This window comes from Fusarium coffeatum (genome assembly GCF_003316985.1).
Source record: "Fusarium coffeatum strain FIESC_28 chromosome Unknown BRIP53273_contig_164, whole genome shotgun sequence".
Lineage (NCBI taxonomy): Eukaryota > Fungi > Ascomycota > Sordariomycetes > Hypocreales > Nectriaceae > Fusarium > Fusarium coffeatum.
In genome coordinates, this window is record NW_022157957.1 from 111,803 (window position 1) to 132,588 (window position 20,786).

The 20,786-nt window shown below is 48.7% G+C and overlaps 8 protein-coding genes across 8 annotated transcripts; 4 read left to right on the forward strand and 4 right to left on the reverse strand.

Moving 5' to 3' along the window:
- Positions 1 to 100: 100 nt before the first annotated feature.
- Positions 101 to 1,571, reverse strand: FIESC28_07431 (uncharacterized protein; the record flags this gene model as incomplete). The annotated part of the gene is made up of 5 exons (XM_031161571.1): positions 101 to 188; positions 250 to 387; positions 434 to 1,052; positions 1,103 to 1,363; positions 1,424 to 1,571. The coding sequence occupies 5 exons, from the start codon at positions 1,569 to 1,571 to the stop codon at positions 101 to 103; spliced, it is 1,254 nt and encodes a 417-aa protein (XP_031014381.1).
- A 415-nt stretch (positions 1,572 to 1,986) lies between these two features.
- Positions 1,987 to 4,702, forward strand: FIESC28_07432 (uncharacterized protein; the record flags this gene model as incomplete). Its single annotated transcript, XM_031161572.1, has 2 exons — positions 1,987 to 2,058; positions 2,111 to 4,702. The coding sequence occupies 2 exons, from the start codon at positions 1,987 to 1,989 to the stop codon at positions 4,700 to 4,702; spliced, it is 2,664 nt and encodes an 887-aa protein (XP_031014382.1).
- A 134-nt stretch (positions 4,703 to 4,836) lies between these two features.
- On the reverse strand, positions 4,837 to 5,610 carry FIESC28_07433 (uncharacterized protein; the record flags this gene model as incomplete). The annotated part of the gene is made up of 1 exon (XM_031161573.1): positions 4,837 to 5,610. One exon carries the CDS (start codon positions 5,608 to 5,610, stop codon positions 4,837 to 4,839), a length of 774 nt encoding a protein of 257 aa, XP_031014383.1.
- A 458-nt stretch (positions 5,611 to 6,068) lies between these two features.
- Positions 6,069 to 8,090, reverse strand: FIESC28_07434 (uncharacterized protein; the record flags this gene model as incomplete). The annotated part of the gene is made up of 1 exon (XM_031161574.1): positions 6,069 to 8,090. The coding sequence occupies one exon, from the start codon at positions 8,088 to 8,090 to the stop codon at positions 6,069 to 6,071; it is 2,022 nt and encodes a 673-aa protein (XP_031014384.1).
- A 1,718-nt stretch (positions 8,091 to 9,808) lies between these two features.
- Positions 9,809 to 10,378, forward strand: FIESC28_07435 (uncharacterized protein; the record flags this gene model as incomplete). Its single annotated transcript, XM_031161575.1, has 2 exons — positions 9,809 to 10,175; positions 10,230 to 10,378. 2 exons carry the CDS (start codon positions 9,809 to 9,811, stop codon positions 10,376 to 10,378), a joined length of 516 nt encoding a protein of 171 aa, XP_031014385.1.
- Positions 10,379 to 11,052: 674 nt separating this feature from the next.
- Positions 11,053 to 12,471, forward strand: FIESC28_07436 (uncharacterized protein; the record flags this gene model as incomplete). The annotated part of the gene is made up of 2 exons (XM_031161576.1): positions 11,053 to 11,251; positions 11,300 to 12,471. 2 exons carry the CDS (start codon positions 11,053 to 11,055, stop codon positions 12,469 to 12,471), a joined length of 1,371 nt encoding a protein of 456 aa, XP_031014386.1.
- A 1,690-nt stretch (positions 12,472 to 14,161) lies between these two features.
- FIESC28_07437 (uncharacterized protein) lies at positions 14,162 to 18,445 on the forward strand (the record flags this gene model as incomplete). The annotated part of the gene is made up of 7 exons (XM_031161577.1): positions 14,162 to 14,701; positions 14,753 to 14,937; positions 14,985 to 15,063; positions 15,112 to 15,785; positions 15,837 to 16,315; positions 16,767 to 17,318; positions 17,502 to 18,445. 7 exons carry the CDS (start codon positions 14,162 to 14,164, stop codon positions 18,443 to 18,445), a joined length of 3,453 nt encoding a protein of 1,150 aa, XP_031014387.1.
- Positions 18,446 to 19,361: 916 nt separating this feature from the next.
- FIESC28_07438 (uncharacterized protein) lies at positions 19,362 to 20,195 on the reverse strand (the record flags this gene model as incomplete). The annotated part of the gene is made up of 1 exon (XM_031161578.1): positions 19,362 to 20,195. The coding sequence occupies one exon, from the start codon at positions 20,193 to 20,195 to the stop codon at positions 19,362 to 19,364; it is 834 nt and encodes a 277-aa protein (XP_031014388.1).
- Positions 20,196 to 20,786: the final 591 nt, after the last annotated feature.

A 20,786-nucleotide genomic window follows, 5' to 3' on the forward strand; every position in this document is an offset into this window, starting at 1 on the left:
GTGCATATATGGCTTTGTCTATTTCTGAAATAAAAGGCTACATCATCATCAAGGGCGTTTTCCAAATCGTACACAGACAAGACATTGTCATCATGATACTTCATACAGCTTGCTTGAACATTGATCGCTTCCCACCAGCGCCAAAACCGGGACCCAAACTGCCATAACCCAAAAGCTCGTACCCCTTTCTATGCGTAAAATGTTCTAGGACAATGTTGTAAGCTTGTTCTTTAACCCATGCCAACGTACTTGAACCAGTTGGGTCGACAGTCTTCTCGATGTAGCCAAGCTTCACCATCTGTGAGACGACCAGTAACACAGCCTTTGCACTTTGGCGAGTTGGGACAGTTGAAGAAGGGAATATGTTGGTATCCGATATCACGGAACCTGTTTTCGTTAGTCCAGTGCTGTTAAATAATACCAAGGGACTTACCAATGAATCTTGCTCTGATCTTCGAATAGACCAAGAGCAATACTGTGAACAGGTGCATCACCCCATCGTTCGTAGAAGAAACCACCTGCCTTGTCAAGGTGGTTGAAGTAGTCCTCGTAAGTCTTACTCCGCCAAAACTCCATATCTCCAATCTCAAAATTACTCCAGAAATGGCAAGTCGAGTACCCCTGAGCCTTTCTGTTTGTCTGCGGTCGGCGAATATCATCGGTGACCCAGTCGATAGCACTGTTTTTGTTGATGTAGTTTGGGTGCTGAGCTAGAAACTTGACTGTCTCGGGCCATAGAGAAGGAAGAGTTTTGGGGTCGTCGTAGAGGTTGATCGTGAAGCCATATGTCTTGTTATTGTCGTGCATGTAACGGAAGACATCGTAGTCGACATCGCAAAAGAAGTGTACGTTTGGTTCCACGCGCCAGTAGTAGCGAGTGTCCTTCAGAGCTGGGTGCTTGTAGAAGAGACCGCTGTTCCATCGACACATTTGATGGTATGAGATCTTGCTTGCGTATTGAACTCCATTCTTCTCTAGAATCTTGGCCGACTCTTCAAAGACTTGTTGGTCTATCCAAGAGGGCATCTCCCAATGTTCGTCCGGGATGATTTCTGGTCGCATAATCAGTATATATCCTGCTCTGTTGTGACGAATACCCTACCATAGTTGACCTTTGCCTTGGTCGCCGCTCTTGTCTTCCTCTTAAACTCCTCTGTGAATGGCTTGTCGTTGAAGAATGTCCAGGGATAGTTGAATTTGGAGTTCCATGTCCTTTCGAGGTCACGCATCGACGCAACCATAGCATCCACCTCCTCGTTCCTTACAAGGGCTAATAGCGTAGCGTCGATGCGCTCGCTGTCTTTCGCATCGGGGGCATATCTCGGACTCGTTCGATGTAATTTTCCTTCTGGTTCGTCGGTAGCTACGAATCCCTCGTCGTTAGCAATGGACTAATGCAATGCACAACACTTTTGCGACTCACGATCTAACATGGGGTCCCGTTCAAAATTGGAGTATCGATCGCCGGGACCTCTTAGACCCCATGAAGGAGCAAATATTTGCCATAGAAAGAAACACCAAACGATGCATCCGACGGCGATCAACGCCCGAACTGGTCGCGCAACCGTCATGTTTTGGAGTGAAGATGGACGCAAGAAAAATACCGGGGTTGCTCTAAAGCCAAGAAAGGGAGATAATTGGGGCTCAACTATCCATGAGATAGACGATACCAAACTATACGAGAGACCAAATATTGTATTCAGTTCTCATCTAGCAAATCGTCTCCGAATTGGAAGAATTGATCGAGTCTGGAGAGGATGATGAAAGGGGTTTCAAATGATTGAGGTTGATGTCACAGCAGATAAGCCAATCAGATCCGATCCGATAAGAGCTGCCAGCGATTGTAGTGGAGCTTGGACCCTGTCTAGACGCGACTGACGCGCCATCAACCACTGAACCACTGAAAACCCCCGCCAAATCCATCTTGAACAAGTCATGATACAACCGCCATTTGGCATGATAATGCGCAAGACATGAGAGGGAGTCATGTCGTTTGCTGCAAGGCTGGGTTCTCTCACTGGAGAGCTCGTTGAGGCGGTGACTGGTTCATCAGCTCAGGTATGATGATGTCTACCACCAGCAACTGCATCTCAAACTCATGATATTACAGACGAACCCTCGATTCAAGTCTCTCTACAACTCTAGCTTGCAGAGACTAAAGTCACATCCATATCTACGCACAAATCAATTCGAGGTCGAGCATCAACTCGATGGCTTGGAAGAAAGGTTCCGTGTCAACGGCCGGGATGCCCTTGCTGATGCCCTCATTGAACGTCGGGAACAACTTCTCGAGAAACCAGACAAATTCCATCCTGAAATACTCTATTTAATATTAGAGCTCTCAGATCAGCCAACTTATTACGCAAAACTAAGCGATCTAGATGCACTCGGGACTGGCCCTAAAGACTCAGAGCTTGAGTTGCGCTGGGAGGATATCGCCAAGGAAGACGGATGGGAAGACGATGCTGCGATATGGAAGACAATAAAATACACTGACAGTTCTGACGATGAGCTTTACGAAGACGACGCCAAGAGCGAGTCTGATGCAAGCACTGAGCCTTCTGAAGTACCAGCACTTGGAAGAATAGCCGAGGATCTCATCATTCATCCTGAGGACATCGATCAACTCAACGAAATTCGAGAAGCGCAAGAATGGAGAACCGAGAAACCAACAGATGCATCAGGGCATGCGCGTAAAGTTCCAGTTACGGAGTTCCATATAGTACGGGAAGTCTTGTTCATGTTACAAGGACTAAACACGACCCTTTTCGGACCCAACGGCGTGGTTGATCCTGCATTTCAGATGGCTCATCTAAAGTGGGATACTCATAGAGCTCTTCTAAGCTACTTCTCCGAGGCAGGTCGCCAGCTAGCTATCCTGCGCAGTTTTGTCGAAAAGCCGCAACGAGCATCGCATCTTCAGGTATTTCAGGATACCGTGGCTAAACGACTCAGCAATTTCGAGAGGAAAGTAACAGCGATAGAGTCCCGACTCGTTGCGCCTGAGAACAACGTGGTTGTCAGTTTGCTCTCTGTCAAGGGAGAGTTGGCTACCTTGCTTGAGCCGCTGTACTCACTTTCAAATATTATCGCCCAGATACAAAATATCCCGAACCAAGGAACATTTCGGTACCTCGAACTTCTGTTTGACGACGCCAGCATAGCTCAGCTGTCCGGCAAGCTAGACATTTATGAATTTCTAGCGCGCATTTTTGTCGAATGCTTCAATGTTTACCTTCGTCCTATCCGACTGTGGATGGAGGAGGGTAAGCTTGTCCCCGGCGACAAGATCTTTTTCGTCTCAGAAGCGCCGAGTCAAGTATCTCCTAGCAAGATCTGGCGTGAACAGTTTAGGCTTCGCCGAACGACTGATGGGAAGTTACATGCCCCCAACTTTCTTCAGCCTGCAGCCGCCAAAATCTTCAACGCTGGCAAGAACATTGTCGTTCTCAAAAGACTAGGTCGTTGGGTCTCTTCGGGCTCGGAATGGGCGGTGCAGGAACCTCCGTTGAATTACGAAACCCTGTGTCCTAAAGGGCTTGAGCTTGCTCCCTTTTCGGAACTCTTTGATTCTGCATTTGACGGGTGGTTACAAACCAAATACAACACAACCTCCACAACACTGAGGAACACACTCTTTCAAGAGTGCGGGCTCTGGTCTGCCCTCGAGGCTATGGAGCGTTTGTACTTCATGTCTGACGGAGCCGCGACGGAGGCTTGGACCAGCAGCCTGTTTGGAAAGCTGGACACATTAGATTCTAACTGGCATAACCGCTACACCCTCACTAGCGTGGCACAAGAAGCGTTCACGTCTCTTGTTGATATGACAAGAGTGTCCATATACATCAAACCTACAGCACTAAGGATACCAGTACTTACAGCGCGGGATTCTGTCAAGGCTGCTCTGCCAAGTACAAGAGTCAACTATCGGTTGGCCTGGCCGATCCGCATGATTCTATCCGAAGACAGCAACGCACAATACGATACCATCTTTGTGCTGCTCTTGCAACTGAAGAGAGCCCTGTATATCCTGCACAAACGCAAGATTCTCGACAATTACTGGGCGGACAACGAAAATTGGGACGAGCGAGCACTTTACTATTCGCTACGAAACAACGTTCTCTGGTTCTGCACTACACTTCAGACCTATCTTGCTACACTGGTTCTGGCGCCGAACTGTGCCAAAATGAGACATGCTATGCATGAAGCGCATGATGTGGATGCTATGATTTCTGTTCACGCCGCGTTTTTAAAACAGGTCGTTGATGAAGCATGCCTTGGAAGCAGACTAACTCTTATAAGAGAATGCTTTCTCGACATGCTTGACCTGGCCATCAGACTCGAACAAGCTCAAACAGTCAACGTGACGAAGGAGGCAGAGCGTATACAACATGTCTCTCGCCTCTCAACTAGAAATCTCTCACCAACGCCTGGAACGCCTGGGTTGAAATCAAGATACGTTATCGATAGTAGTGACGAGGAAGATGATGCTAGGGATGAGTCGAGGACGTTGAAGATGGGAAAGCCATTTATGACTGTGCTGAAGGAGATCAAGTCCGACTTTGAAAGACATTTGCGGTTTGCGTGCGGTGGTCTGCGCAGCGTAGCCAGAGCTACAAGTGATGTGCAGTCAGCAAAATGGGATATTCTAGCTGAGATGTTACAAACAGGCTGTCGAGACAAGAATGCAGGATTCGCTTAATGTACTTTTATTTCAGGATATGAACACAATATGATACCCCTTATGAATCGATTATCCGTCCTCACGTCCTGATTGATGTCTTAATACCATATCTGCCAAGGTCGGATTGTCCAGCATAACCCTCCTGGACCAATCTAAAATTCTTCAGGCCTAAGCTTATCCGCAAAGAACTCCATCAGAGGCAGAACCTCATCTCTGTCGATGGGCATGCTCATCTGGCGCCTCTTCCACTGCACAACCTTGACATCGTCAAACTCTCGCTTTACTGCGTCGACAGCGTCTTCCTCCAGTAGTTGACACACCAACACGCTTGTGCGGCTCTTGCGACGGTTGGTGACGGTAGAAACCATCGACTGAGGCAACGGGCCACCGAGGGATACAACGCCCTTGAACTTCTTGTTGCCCGGTGCTGTAGTGTTCTCTCCTTCTGTGACGTCCTCAACGCGAGATGTAGTGTCGAGAGCAGCTGCGAGACCAAGCGCAAGCGAACCACCCTGTCCAAAGCCAAAGAACATGATATCTCTCATCTCCCAACCACATTTCTCAATAAGAAGCTCCTGGATCAGCTTCTCCATGACCAACTTGCGTGCCTTCTCGAAGCCAGAGTCATCAGCGATATCTCCTGTGTTGGGATCGACAGTGAGATCATCACCCCAGTGGTAACCGGGGACATCGGTGCCCATCAACGCAGCGGGGAGAACAGATGTGCCGCGGACGGAGATTCCAAGAACGCCAGGGAGGTTGAGGTTTTTGGCGAAGCCTGCGTAGGGGACGTCATGGTCGCCGAGGCCATGGAAGAGAATGAGGAATGTGGTTGTTGATTCGGGAGGATCGGGGAAGTGAAGGGTGTGAGGAAGAGTTGATGAAAGAGGAGCAAAGTCCTCTTCTGTGGGAACTCGAGGAGGCATGTTGCTGTGAGTTTTGTGTGATGGTGATATGTGATGGTGATATGTGTTGGTGATGGTGTTGAGGTTGAGGTTGAGGTTGAGAGGTTGAGAGGTTGAGAATTGGAGATGATATAAGAGCGGGGCTTGAATGTTACTCGATATGAAGAAGCGTCACACGGAATGATTGAAATGTTTGCTGGTACAGACGCTTCAAACAATAATACAAGCTTGATTCAGATTACCAGCAAACACTACCGAATTGCTAAAAGATCTCCGCAATCACGGAACAAGCACAATTTCACGGCGCCGGATCGGACAAGAGTGGGGTTATCGGAGCCGACACAGTCGGCTCAAATCATGTCATGAGATATCTATGTATCTATCTATCTGGATCGCCAATATCGAAAATGACACTATTCAAAAGCACATCATAGGTACTTTTCTATGTATATCCACGCATTTAAAACAAAATCATCAAATCATTTTCGCTGAACCAATTCATCTTTATCCTTATCCAAGCTTCGCCGAGACGGACCAGGTTTCATTTTCGTCCACTCGCCGTCTGATGTCCAGATACCAGCCTTTGTATAATCCCCACTCTCGCTTCCATCCATGTATGCAAAACGGAAGTACTCTGGTAGATTCAAGCTGCTATTTCTGCTCCAGACAAATTCACGCTTTGAGTCTACATCGCTGAAATATGTGCGGAAACGTTCCACATCATTGACGAGGATGCTGATACCGTCGTACAACTGGGCCGGTGGCTCGTTCCATTTGAACGTGATGTTTGACAGAGCGTCTGTTCCGTTGCCGAGGTTGATGGCCGGCGTTGGAATTGAGGGCAGTCGTGAACCCTTCTGAGCATCGCCTTGCAGGGCTAGGGATGTTTGTAGCACAGGATCGAAACCCCACCGAGCGATACCACTAATGAATAGACCAACGAGGATGCCTTGGTAGAGTAAAGCTGGTCGTGTTTGCATACTCGTTCCAGGAAGAAGCAGAAGAGCAATGATATAGTGGTGGATACGTAGACTGAGCGCTGGAATGGTAAGTGAAATAAGGATAGCTGCCACAAGAAGCGCATAGAGCTTGAGGTACTTAATCAGGCGTCCTTCTTGCCTGAAGAACCACACCTGCGAGGTAATGATCACGGCGAGCAAAATAATGATGATAGCCAGAGCAGCCCTAGCACCGGGTTGCTGGTCCAGATCATGCTTGTTTAGTCGCTGGATGGGAATAAAGCTGAGCGTGTAGTTCTCCATAGCTCCAACCCAGCATCCGCCTAGCCACAAGATCGTCTTTTCGATCTGGGCTGTGAGACCACGGAGAGTACGACGGACACCCATCTTGTCATACATGACCCATGCGCAGAACATGGCAGGCAAAAATTTGCCGATCAAATTGGAGAACAATGCCGCAACTGAGGTATGCGGAGGCGGATCAAGGGCCATACCAACAGTCCAGAAGATGCCTGTAAAGACAGAAAAGAAGAACAGAGCTGGCGAATTGGTGAAAAGAGACAAGACTCCCGAGAAAACTGTCGAAACGGCTAAAAGTTCCCATCGTGAATCGCTTGATGAACAAGTTACATCCGGCGCAAAGCGGAAGGACAAGGGGAAGTAAGAATTGAACCCCACGCTTGAGATTCCGTGATGCTTGGAAGCAGCGTACTCTTGATCGCGACCGATCATCTCGACAACACCACAACCACCGTTCTGGTTGGAGATGACACCGGCATGAATAGCGGCTGCACAGACGAACGAATCCCCACGATACACCGCCTCGTCCGATCCATTGGTCCCAGGACCACCTACAACCATGGGCGCATAGATAACTTCTTGGTTCCCAACCGCTCTAGGGTTGAGAACATGAAAGCTCTCGCAATTCGCCCTGCATCTGAAGGGAAATCCGCTACCGCTGAAGGGACGGCACTCACTTCCATCGAGACCGCACGCGTTCCCTCTACCCCAATATGTCACACCGCATCCGATGGTCTGAGGCATGCCCCATCCTTCAATCTCACTCGCCACAGAGTCCCGGCGCTTAACCAGAGCAAAAGTGACGATCCAGATAGAGAGGTAGAAAAATACGAGCCAAAGGCGGTGTTTTCTTTTGGGCAGAAAGCGCTCGACAAGAAAGAGGGGATATTCTTGTATGATCGAGAAGAAAGGCTTTATGCGATAGGGCTGGGGGTTCGTAGGACCGTGAGACCATTTAGCGATCCAGTTGACGCCTCGTCGAACAGGAAAAGGAACCCATTTCCATCTTTTCCATGAACTCTCGTCCTGTACAAAGAGCGGGGTCGGAGGATCGCTATCGTCGATTTCGAGGCGAGAATTAGACTCGAGAGGCGCATCTGGATGATTCGCATTGTCTCGATTTCTTCTGTCGTGCTCGGTATCGCTATTGCTGTTGCTGCCGCTGACGGGCACAACGTCGACGTCTACGGGATCGTGTCCTGCCATTAGAGGTTGAGATTCTTCCTCTTCATGGCTCACCATTGTCGAAGAACAAGAAGGAGAGAGAGAAAGAGAGGGAGATACGTAACAAAGTTAATCAATTGCGTATTGGATTGGCTTTGGCGGCTCGGCGAATTTGCCTTCCTGGGGTGCCGGAAGACCCGGTGGAGGAAGCAGTAAAGTGGAGAAAGAATGCGCCTTATCGGAATGGGATCAGAGGTTTCGTGTTTCGCAAGGATCTTTTCTGTGTCGCACTTGATGTTTAGGTCTTATAGTGGAGAAAAATTGATTGATTGATAGGTGAGAAGTGGAAGTGAAGCAAAGCAGGAGATGTATGGGTACTGTATCATGAGAGGGTTGTCGTCGGCCATTAGATGGCATTGTTTATTGCCTTGATGCGACATACAGTAGGTACCGAAGGTAGTACCTACTAACCTCCACTGGGCAGATGCAGCACTGGTTCTGACTGTCACTGTCACTCAGGCTCTACTGAAATGATTGGTTCAGCATCAGCCCTGCAGCCCGGAGGATGGTTCCCGAAAGATACGCTAAGAAGCAGGTACAGGCTCTGGGACCAATTATAGCTTTCGTGGCAGAACCACTTCAAGTCTTCCATCAACTCACCAGAACATTGAGGTCATGTTATGTTTTGTAAAGCTAGAGTTAAAGCTGATGAACCATTCAGGCGGTCCGAAAAATAACCAAGACATAGAAGTCTATTGACAAAATAACTTAGACTTCCTTAGGTACTAAGCTTAGGGTATACCATCCTAATTCTTATGATACCCTCAGCTAAGTCTCGCTTTTTCTTCGACCCACCTGCTATTCCAGAGTCAAGTGCCGATCGACGCAATCTGATCACTTGTCTTAGGTAGGTAGGTAGTTTGTCTAGACTCCGACTGACTAAGACGAGTCTCCTCTATTCACGAACTCGGCATCTACTTAGGCAAACCGAGATATATACAGAGGTTATCAAGGTTCTCAGAAGAGTCAGACTCCACCATACGGCACACTGCTTTTTCCGACTTGTATAGTAGCGTAAAGAAGAGTAATATCCCGCATACGATGATTTTCTCTAAGTAGTCGAATGTTAGCACAGGACTATTGCAGCTAGCAAGGGTAAGGGTTCCTTACTGTCATTACCATTGAATGGTGGTTCAGGGTTAGGACGCCCGGAGGGTAGAGGTATTGCCCTACGCGAAATCTGGTACTTCGCTGGGCAAAGCGGATGGGGAGCTGGTCGCGGTGGCGGAGTGCGCCTGAAGGATGTAATTCGAGGTGAGGATAAAGCCCGAGTGCCAGTCCGGGACAACTTGTAAGCGATTGATGCCATGTTGTGCACGATAGCTTATAGATCTTTACGACAACGCCGATGATGGTGATGGCGATGGACTCGAGTACGAAATAGCAAGGGTGACTCTATCTTTAAATAGGTAGGTTGTTCGAGAGTTGAACAGATAGGAAAGAGCTTGAGGAGAATTATAAGTTGCTTGCTTTCTCTACCTCTCTAATATACCTCACTATACTTTGAAGAGTGAATTTACTTCAGTTGAGGCAGAAACAAGATTAGAGTTGACTGCCTATTGACCGCACAAAGGTATTAAAAAGCAGTCTTTAGAAAGTTTTGTGCATCGAACAAACTCACGAAACCTTCTGGATATCTTCCTTGACTCATAAAGAGCATGGTATCCCAGCCTCGATCTTGTATTGTCGCATCAACTTTCTACTCTCGTCTTCGAGCTCTCAATCACACGCCCAACATGCGTCCCCTAGTATCTCGACTCTCTCAGGTCATGCGACCTATCGCACTCGACCAAAGCTCCAAGATGCTATGCCAGAACCGAATCACTTCACGCTCGCCTCTTCTCGGGGTTCTACGCCTACCAGCTCAGCGCGCATCATTTGCACCGAACCATTTCGCATCAAGTCAAATCCGGGCCCTACACACTACTCTACAGACCCGTACACCACGGGATCACAAGACAGAGGGGCGCAAAGCCACGAACAAATCTGGTCAACCCCTAAAAGGCCCGGAACTCTCTGATCGGGAGGTTTGGGAGAAAGTCAAAGAAATGTGCATTTCACTATGCAGGATATACCCCGCGCTCCAGCGTGACCATGATAAAGGTATGCAGTAGTTCTCCATATTGGTTCAGAGTGCGTGTTAACCATCATACCTAGTTGCCAAAGACGTCCGCACGCTACAATACTTACTGTGGACAGTCGGCATAATCAGTATCATAGGAGAGATATCAAGATGGCACTTGGGTGATGATTTCAATCGAAAAGGTCTGGAGAATGAGAAAACATATCTAGCGGATTTTTACTAAATTACTACACAGGAAGTAATCCAACGAGCGACAAGAAGCACCAGAAAGCAGAAAAATCCTAGAACCTGCCATCCAGTACACGGATCGTTCTTGAATAAGTATCGGAAAATCTCTACTACTATTATAATAATAAGATCTTCACTATTTGTATATCAAGAAATTTCACAAAAACGATAGATAACTCTGTGATCACCAACGAACTGTATCAATGCATATGTGTGAGCCACACGGAAACTCAAGAAGCAATACCACATACAATGACTACTGCATTAACTATATAAATAGACATTCTTATGTTAAAATCGCCAACAAGCAGGTAATAGGTAGCCTTCCTACCGTCGTGGTATGACTTACATCGGCTTATCCTCGGAAGAAGAGTCACAGTGTGAATGGTGCGAGTCCACACCTACTGCCCACATCCAACTAATCCTTGCTGCAAATACTCAAAGGGCAGTCTCACCAACAGCTTCGTTGCATGTACAGACAACCATAACTTGGCCGTATCCCTCGAAGATCTTTCAATTTTACTTGGGAGGCTTTTTTACTTACTCTTATCTGTCATTGTACCCTCATATCCTTTTGCCGGTCTCTGACTCTTTCTTCGTTCACATTTTCCGTCCAAACTTTGTCATGTCAAGATGACCCAACCTACACCAAAAGAATCGACACTCACAATGTTCGAGCTACTAAAACCCGCTGTTGGCGAAGCTGGTGTTGCTCGCCTGGGACGACTGGCATTTGCTAGTGGACGCAGAACAATGCAGACACCAAACTATCTTGCTGTTGCCTCACGGGGAGTCATCCCTCACTTGACACCAGACAATGTCACAAAGCACACAACGTTTGATGCAGCTTATCTAGCGATAGAGGATTGTATGAGGTGCAAAAAATGATCTGGTGACATGTTCTGACCGGCTATAGTTCTTGAAAAGTCACAACCTCCTGTACTCCAACTACCACCTGGAACACCGAGAAATCTTCAAAACTTCACATCTTTCCCATCAGATCGAGCCTTAATCCTTGGCCCAAGAAGATTCCCTGCTGTCACCGCACCAGTGGGAAATGCTGCTCACCATATCAGTATCTTTACCTCCACCGGTTTCCGCAACCTCACGATCCCTGAATACGCAAAGTTCATTGAGCTCATTCAACCAGATATCGCCATTCCTCCAGCTGACCTCTCCCACACCAGCACTAAGCTCTCATCTAAACGTCAGATTCGTATGGTTGAGAGGACAGAAGAATGGGTAGACAAGTTCTTTCACCTTTCAGACCCCCAGGGACGTCTAAAAGAAATGGGGGTTTCTGTCTTTGCTCCTGTGCTCCCTGCCGAGTACCCTATACAGTGGGACTACTTGCGATATCTCGCCGAAGACGTTCGAGATAAACTCTCTGGTCTCGCTGTGTACGATGTCAACATTGTGCCTGAGCTGGTCAACTACCCTTCCCTAGGAGACCTGCCCCGGCTGTCGTTTGGGCCTTCCAAGACTCCTCAAGATCTCTTGCGACAGATTGCCCTTGGTATTGACGTATGCACTGTACCTTTTGCAAACACCGCATCTGATGCAGGTATTGCCCTGTCATTCACTTTTCCACCCCCTGAGTCGTCCGAGCTGCAGCCATTGGGTATCGATATGTGGTCTGAGGAGCATACGACATCCCTGCAGCCTTTAGTGGACGGCTGTCAATGCTACGCTTGCACCAAGCATCACCGGGCGTTCATGAAGCACTTACTGAATGCTAAGGAGATGCTGGGCTGGAACCTTCTCCAAATTCATAACCACGCCATGCTCAATGCGTTCTTTGACGGCGTCCGAACAGCTCTGAGCGAGAGCAGCGAGAAGTTTGAGGAGCTACACAAGAAGTTTTTGGCTGTGTATGAGCCCGAGGTCCCCGTTGGAACCGGAACTAGGCCTCGGGCCAGGGGTTACCACTTCAAGAGCATTGCAGGGCAGACTAAGATCAACGAGCCCAGCTGGCAACTCTATGATTCGGTCGATGTCAGCCCCCACCCGGAGGCCATTGCAGAACCTCTTGCAGCTGTCGAGGGTACGTTGCCCACCGACGGGGTTGCACCCAGCCTGGAGAAGTGACGGAACTAATGTATTCATCCGACCATGACATGTCAGGTACGGTCGCTGTCAAGAGGGCATTCCGGCGATCTGGCTCGGTCCACCTTTGACTGCATGCTGATCAGACATCGCTGCCATATGGATCCGAGTCGATCTGAAAATCATATCGGAAACGAGCCAGTGTATAGTTCCCGGCTATAGCAAAGCAACGCAGTACGCGCGAGTTTGCGTATTGAGCCTGTCAACTGAAGCAGTGTTTTCTTGACGCTATGATTGTCATATTCGTTAAGTTCTGGTCGAACGGCGGAAACCACGTTCAGTATTATAGATAGACCTGAGCATTGGACAAATTATTCCCAGTACGCATTTATTATGCGTTCTTCGACCACATAGTCAATTTCAAATAAAAGCCGAATCTTTCAACCGATTGCCTCTAATTTCTGTGAACAATGCTAACGACTGAAACTGGCAATAGAATAAACCGAATTTGTATTTCACCTTTTGGTGAAGACGAAAAAGAGCCCCGCAACTGCTCCGGGTAGGACAACGCAATTAGAAAAATACAATTCGCTAACTACTGAGCAGAACCTGAAGTGCGAAAATCCGCCGGACAAAAGTCTAGTAAAAATATTCAAATTGATAGACAACAAGAGTTACCTGTGGCCAAGACGGCGCACGCCATCTACGCCAATCAAGCACCGGAGATTGCACTGAAAATCGATTAAAGAACGGCCGATCGAGTTGAGCGAAAAAGAACAAGCTTACTATGAAGAAGCTATGATCCAAGCTCTTCTATCCGGGGATCTGTGGAGCTACAGGAGCAGGGGTTGTACAGCCAATAGGAATACTCAATTCGCCCACGAGCGGCATTTGAGCTTCTCATGAAGCCACAGCCGAGGATCCCTGTCCTCCTTGGATCATACTGTTGATAACTGCAAGTGGATGAGGTCGAGAAGCTGTTGGTGGTCTCGGTTGACTGGGTTATCATGAGCCGGGTGGCGTTCCCATTCGGTCAACTACTTTGGAAGAGATGTAAGCCAAGGATCGGTCATGGATCGGGGATGCTCATGTCGACAACGACCATGATGGCACCTGGGCTGGATGATGAGGTGTGATTGACCTGTTTTGACTAACACCTGCGCCATGGGGAGTACACCCCCGCCCTTGGCCCATGATAACCAGAACAAAGTTGACAAGCATCGGAACTAGTTGCAGGGTCCTTTTGCAAGGAACGGCCCTGGCACAACTTACACACGTGCTATCATCCGCCATCATGAGGCGCCAATCCCTTCCGTAATGCAACGGGATAGCTGCACTTTTTTCATCCCAACACGATGGAACAGGCAACACCGTTCTGTCGATCTAAACCAGCCTTGGATGCTGTCCTGGCCCTTACCGAAACTCAATTGGCTGGATGCAAGGCGCCGTTAGGCCAAGATCAGTTCATCATAAAGCCTCCTCAGCTTGGCCCACTGAGGAAAGCGCATTGTTCATCCATGACATGGTGTTCCAGTTAGAAGGGAACATGTCTTCCGAACGGCAGCAATGCACGTGGGATTATCGCCGAGACGAATCTTTGTTATAAAGCATGCTGTCCTCACCTTAAGTTTGAGCTTCTGAGCTCCCCTCAAGCTGCACCTGCTCGCCTCTTTTAATCCAACCACCAGCTTCCGTCTTCCATTCCCCGGAAACTGGACTGAGCTTCGTCGCAATGGTCAAGTTCAATGCCATTGCCGCTTTCGCGGCCTCAATTGCTGCTGCCTCGGCGCAGACCTACCAGCGTCTGGGCACATGTCCTACGCTCGGTTGCGTTCTGCCCCCAGACCAGAGTGACTTCCTCCCCGGCCAGCTCTTCGATCTCCGTGTCGAGGTTCACGCTCCCGTCAACGGCTCTGAGGCTGCCCACGATGGCAAGCCTGACCAGAAGTTCAAGGTGACCATTGCCAAGGAGGGTGAGAAGGCCAAGGACTTTGCAAAGGCATTCGGCCTCAAGGAGCCCAAGGTCGAGACATGGAAGTTCGACTGGTACGAGGACCTTTTTGCCGAGGACGAGGACAAGCCCAGCATTGTCAACGTTGCCTCCAAGGTCTACCGCAAGATCTCCCTCAACGAGCCCGGCAAGTACACCGTTACTCTGCACTACTACAACGGCGAGAAGACCACTGCTGAGTGGACTGTTCGCCCGCTCCAGCCTAAGCGAAAGGCCAAGAACGTCATCTTCTTCATTGGCGATGGCATGACCACCAATATGGTAAGTTTGCTTGTGGAGTGCAGGACTTGTGGAAGCTAATGGACATGACAGATCACTGCCGCTCGTCTCCTGGGACACAAGAGCATCAACGGAAAGTACCAGACTCTGATGAAGCTGGATGAGTTCCCTGTCCTCGGTCACCAGATGACCCACTCGATCGACAGCTACATCACCGACTCTGCCAACTCTGCTTCTGCTCTGTACACTGGTCACAAGAGCACGGTCAACGCCATGGGGTAAGAAGCTCCTCGAGAAAGTTAGGAGCTTAAGTTAACGAATGCAGTGTCTACGCCGACTCTTCTCCTGACCCCTTTGATGACCCCAAGGTTGAGACCATTGTCGAGGTCTTCAAGCGTATTTGGGTAAGTCTTCTTTAAAATCGAGCTCCATTCGTATTCTAACTTTAATAGGGTGGCGCTTGGGGTGCTGTTTCTACTGCTTACCTCGCCGACGCTACCCCCATTGCTCTTACTGGCCACACTCGTCTCCGAAGCCAGTACGGTCCTTTGATCGACCAGAATCTCAATGGAAACAGCAACTACAGCTGGACCAAGCACGAGGGTCCCGATGTTTTCTTCGGTGGCGGTGCTGAGAACTTTATTGCTGGAGAGGGTTCCTACAAGGGCAAGGACTACTACCAGGAGTACAAGAAGAAGGGCTACACTGTCTCTCACAACAAGACCTCTCTCCTCAAGGCTGACAACAGCAAGCGTGCTCTCGGTGTCTTCTGCCAGAGCAACCTTCCTGTCTGGCTCGACCGCAACGTTTACACCGACAACATCAAGAGCCTTAAGAACGACCCCACTGGCGCGAAGACTGCTGCTGGTGACCTGCCTGGTCTCAAGGACATGACCCTCAAGGCCATTGATGTCCTCAGCACCCGTGGTAAGGACAAGGGTTTCTTCCTCATGTCTGAGGCTGCCTCCATCGACAAGCAGATGCACGCTCTTGACTACGATCGTGCTCTCGGCGACCTTCTTGAGCTTGACGACACTGTCCGTGCTACTATTGAGAAGCTCAAGAAGCTTGACATTCTCGACGAGACCCTTGTCATCGTCTCTGCTGACCACGGTCACGGTTTTGAGTAAGTTGTTTTCCTATCATACATATAGTATCAAGTTGCTAACAACTGCAGTGTTTGGGGTTCTGCCGACACCGAGTACCTCTCCGAGCAGGAGGACGACCGTGCCAAGCGCCGCGCCATTGGCGTCTACGAGAAGTCTGGCGAGTCTCAGTACACCAAGAAGGCCAAGGGTATCAACTACGGTACCGGCGCCAACTTCCCCACCAACTGGGAGCCCCGATACGCTATCGCCGGTGGTGTCGGTGCCATGCCCGACCACCGAGAGAACTACAAGGTTCACAAGAAGCCCCGTACAGCCGCCGTTGAGCTCAAGGACGGTGACTACTACGTCAACCCTGAGGACGCCCCTGATGGCTTCGTTGTCAACGGTACCATCAGCACCGACAACAGCCAGGGTGTCCACTCTCTAACTGATGTCCCTGTCTATGCTCTTGGTCCTTGCCAGGAGACTTTCGGCGGTACATACAGCAACATTGACGTCTTTTACAAGATTGCCAACTGCCTTGGTCTTGCTCAAGGCAAGAAGGGAGGTTACTAAAAAGTATGATAATTAGAGGTGGTGGCGGTTTTACGACGAGATGATTGAGTGATGTATATATATACTTAAAGAGAGGATAGAGAAGCAAGTGCTGCGAGGTGTAATAGAGAGAAACAAGTAAACAAGACCAGGCCCCTATTAAGTGATATCCTGAAACAAGAAATCGTCTGGTTTCTACTGCGCAAAGATTAGTAGTATAGGCAAACAGGCAGGCAGTGCTAGCCACTGCTGTGTTGGTGCAGAACTGACTTGATCGTTAATGCCCCTCTCTGCGCCCCCTCTCTTTCCTCCCTCCTCCTTCCTCCACCTTTCATCTTCCTCTCTCCTTACATCTACACCTTCACTGCCTAAGAATAAGGGAGATATGGAAAATTACAACATATCTGATCTTCCCCTTGGGGCGCGATGCTCGAAGTCGCGAGCATCGACCGACCTTGTTGTAGCACCATTCCTTCAACGAGCATGCAACCGCGCTTCCGGCCCAACAAAGATTGACTTCTCAAAGCATCGTATCGTTGGAATGACCCCAGATGGGTATCCTGTTGTCTGTTTGGTACCTTGCCCCGTTCTCCAATGCCGCCCAAGAAGCGATCCAAGCGATCCAAGCGGCCAACCAAGCTACCAGACCAGCAACCCTAAAATTCCTCCATGGCGCGTCTTGCCATTTGCTCCTCTATTTCAGGAGGACAGAGTCAAAAGTTTCAAGATCACCCTTACCAATGCCTCCCCTGTCGTGGGCGACGCAACAACTGCAGTCAACAGGAACCGGGTGGCTCGAAAAGAGCGGAAGGTCTGGCGAACTCTTGCTCTACAAGGCATAACAACGGCACACCTTGAGCATCACCCCCTAGATGACGCTATTGCATTCAAGAATTACCCCTCCAAACAGACACGATCTAGCAGGGTTATTCCCATGAAGTACCATCTCCTCAAGAAACCTGACGCTTCCCAGGGAGTCTACATGTTCTTTGCCCTTCCTGCTTTCAGATTCAACAGTAAGACGATAACAAAGGACGTCTAGAAGGCTGCCGACGATTATCAAGCGGACAACCCGACCACCTTCATCACAAGAATGCAGATAATCCATGCTGTCAAAACTTGGTTTTGGATAGAGGATTGCATCGAACGTAGAGCTGAGCCAATCAGAGGCCCATTTCCAATAAATACTGTCGGTTTAGGCGTGTTCATTGCCTACTTTCCTACTTGGCTCAAGTATCACGAGCTTTACCGCCTGGGTGCTTATGGGCACCCTTATGATTTCATCAGCACAAACTACGCAAATGATCTGAATGCATCACAAGAATACCAGGTGCGAGGGACCGGATGGGAAGAGAGGTTTGCGACACTTGGGCGTTCTGCCATCGAACCGTTTACGCTTCTTACGCCAGCCATGCAGGACGGGTCTGCTCTTGGTGGCCCCTTCTTGTCAGCCGACGGGCTCAGTCTGACAGAGATACACGAAATGATGCACCTCGGGTCAATTTGGTCTATAGGACCACCTATCATGCCTGCAGTTCTAACAGAAGTCGATGGCAAAAAGGCTTGTTATAGTCGCCTAGCCTTTCCTGATCACTGGTACAAGGAAGTCCGCTACAACGATGACATCCACTGTCTATTTTCACCCGATCACGGCTTATGCGACATGTCAAAAGCCATTGAACCACTCAACGAAGACGAAATAGAGTACTTGAAAGAGATTTCTCAGTTCCAAATTGATGTAGGACAAGGGGTTGTGCATATTGGGGCAAGAATGGGCTCTCCCTTCAACCCAGGTTGGACAACCCAGCTCCCTGCAAAATACAATACCATGGCCTGTGTAGATGATGGGCCACACTGGTGTGCCCTATCAACAGGTGTAAAGGTTCACCCTGTGATCAGCTACAGGACAAGTCCTATTACAGATTCTCCCCCCTCCCTGCTGGCTAAGCTATGGGTACTTGAGGAGGAAGCACGCAAACTGAAAGTGGAAAAAGCCCAGACGAATGAGGAGTGTTTGAAACTCTATAATCAACTTGAACGCAAGGAACGTGATCTCTCACGATCAAGAAACCATATGTCAGTTCTCCGCCACACCTTCAACCGTCTCGAGTTAGAAGAAAGAAGTTCTTTCACGATGTACTGAGGAGCTTGCTTCCTACTCTAGACTCGTTCCGTACATCGCAGTAAGCGCTAGCTTGCTGCTTGACCAGCTCTGCGACGCAGGCTAGCAAACCTCGTCTGTCACTATGTTCGAGAGTTGGTACATTCACCCCACACGGCTTTGAATTGTGCGTCAAAGGATGACACATATAGCATAAGAAGATGTTCAACTCGGAAACTCTCCAAGCCAGAGGCTTCGCGGACCTCATTACAATATTCTTTTTGGCATGAGTCGGGCTTGCTTCTTCTGTTGTCTTGAGTCTCATCGCGCGGTGTTAATACCGCTTTCAGAGAAACCATCTACTGAAGAGGCTTTCGATGGCATAGATGAGTGGAGGTACGAATGTAGGAATGTTTTCTTATTCTGGACTAATCTTGGGCCAATATGGAGGTTGCTATAGTAGGGGAAATATTAACGGTAGCGGTCAAAGATAGCTGAAGGGGAATGAAAGAGCCAAAACATCTGCTTGCTCATGTAAATACATCTGATTCTGTATCGCAGCTGTATACTTAGTAAAAGATTTCTGGAAATACAGCTGATTCCATCGTGAAGTTGCGAATAATGAATGGCCAGTTCGTGGCTGTCGAGCTCGCCATGCCCGGTGAATATATTATCATGCTGGACGCACTTGAGCCTTTATCTAGGACTTCAGTAAATGAGTCACATGCGCCCTTGCCTTAAACGCTCAGCCATCCCAGGCTTGAACTATCTATTTGTGGTTCACCGAACAGATAGCAAACTTCAAAACTATGCAGATGCTTCCTAAATCATCATCCGTAATTTTCCATTCCATAGGATCTTTGTATCCCTCAGTAATGTAGTCCAAAGCCTTTCTGATAGAGCTTTGGACGAGTTGCAACTAGTAAAAGACCTGCTTGCCAATGTCGTGAGTGGACATCTAATCCGTCGTCTGAAGGCCGAGCAGATCAATTATCCCCATGACGCTGTTCATCTCAGTAGTCTCTGGATCTACGTGTTCCCTGGGGCGAAGACATTCCCCATTGATCCAGACTGTACGGATGTTGTAGTCGTGCGCGTACATTCGAAGCTTGTTGATCTCAGGGCAGCGGAAACCACCAGCGACGATAAGTTGAATGTCGTGAAGATGGTGACACATGGCTGCCAGACGCTCTATGTGCCTGTTGAATCTTCCTGGACCTCCGGCAGTCATGACACCCGTGAAACCTATGTCAGAGAGTTGAGAGATGATGTCCTTCCAGTTTCCTCGCTCGGCAAAGTCGTCAAAGGCACGGTTGAAGACAGATCCGTATGGCTTAGCTTCATGAACGAGACGACAACACTGAGACTCATCCAGAACGATTCCTCTTCTCGAAGCCGCGTTCGTCCCTTCGTGGTATCGTCTCAGGCATCCAAAGACGAAGGAATCGCCACGAAGAGGATTCATAACGCCGGCCTCCTTAAGTTTCCGGATCGACTCACACATCTCAGTCGCCTCGTCTTCAGAGTAGATGTAATCGTGAGACTCGCCGGAGCTACTAACTTCAGGGGCCTCGCGTGGTCGGATAACACAGCTTATAGGGATATGGACCTTGTCTCTGAGATACTCGAGCTCTTCGACTTCAGGGGTGAGGCCGCCAACTCCGGCGGAGCCTTTGCGGCAGAGGAGGAGACGTTTTGCCCCGAAGTTGGCGGCTTTGAGGGCGTTGTAGGGACCATAGACTGTCACCTCCAGAGGGATTGGTCGGAGGGATTCGGCAAAGTGAGTCGACATGTTGGATGATATTGGTTGATATCAGTTGATATCGAGTTGAGGTTATCGTCAGTTGAATGAGTTGGAATAGTGGTATGTTTTGCAGCGGAGAAAATCGCAGATGATGCCCGAATTGACGTAGATACTAGAGGCAGGATTCAGGACCTTGATTGCTTTCTGATGGCCTGGTGATAACGCCATTGCAGGCAGTTCTGTCAGATATGCACTGCAAGTTACAGCACTACTAGATGTGACTCCCGCAATTCAGAGTATCAACAAGGAAAGGATGCCGCATTGTGTTGCGAAAATGACTTATTCAGGCTGCCTGTTAATCAGAAAAGATTAATGTCGAGAACGTTCTCATTCACTTTGCTTTGCTGTGATGCACTGCTTGGTGTTTAGACCAAAACCCATTGTTTATTAGACACTTTTCGATCTTTATTTTCTAATGGATATAGCATACTAACGTTTGACCTTACTCTGATCAAGTGACCATATAGGTCATTTATGACCAGTGAAATTTACTTTTATCATTAGGCATCTGTCTTGTGAAGTTATTCACGGAGCTTGAGAACACCTTCCTTGGTCCAAGCTTTCATCGGACAATTTCGT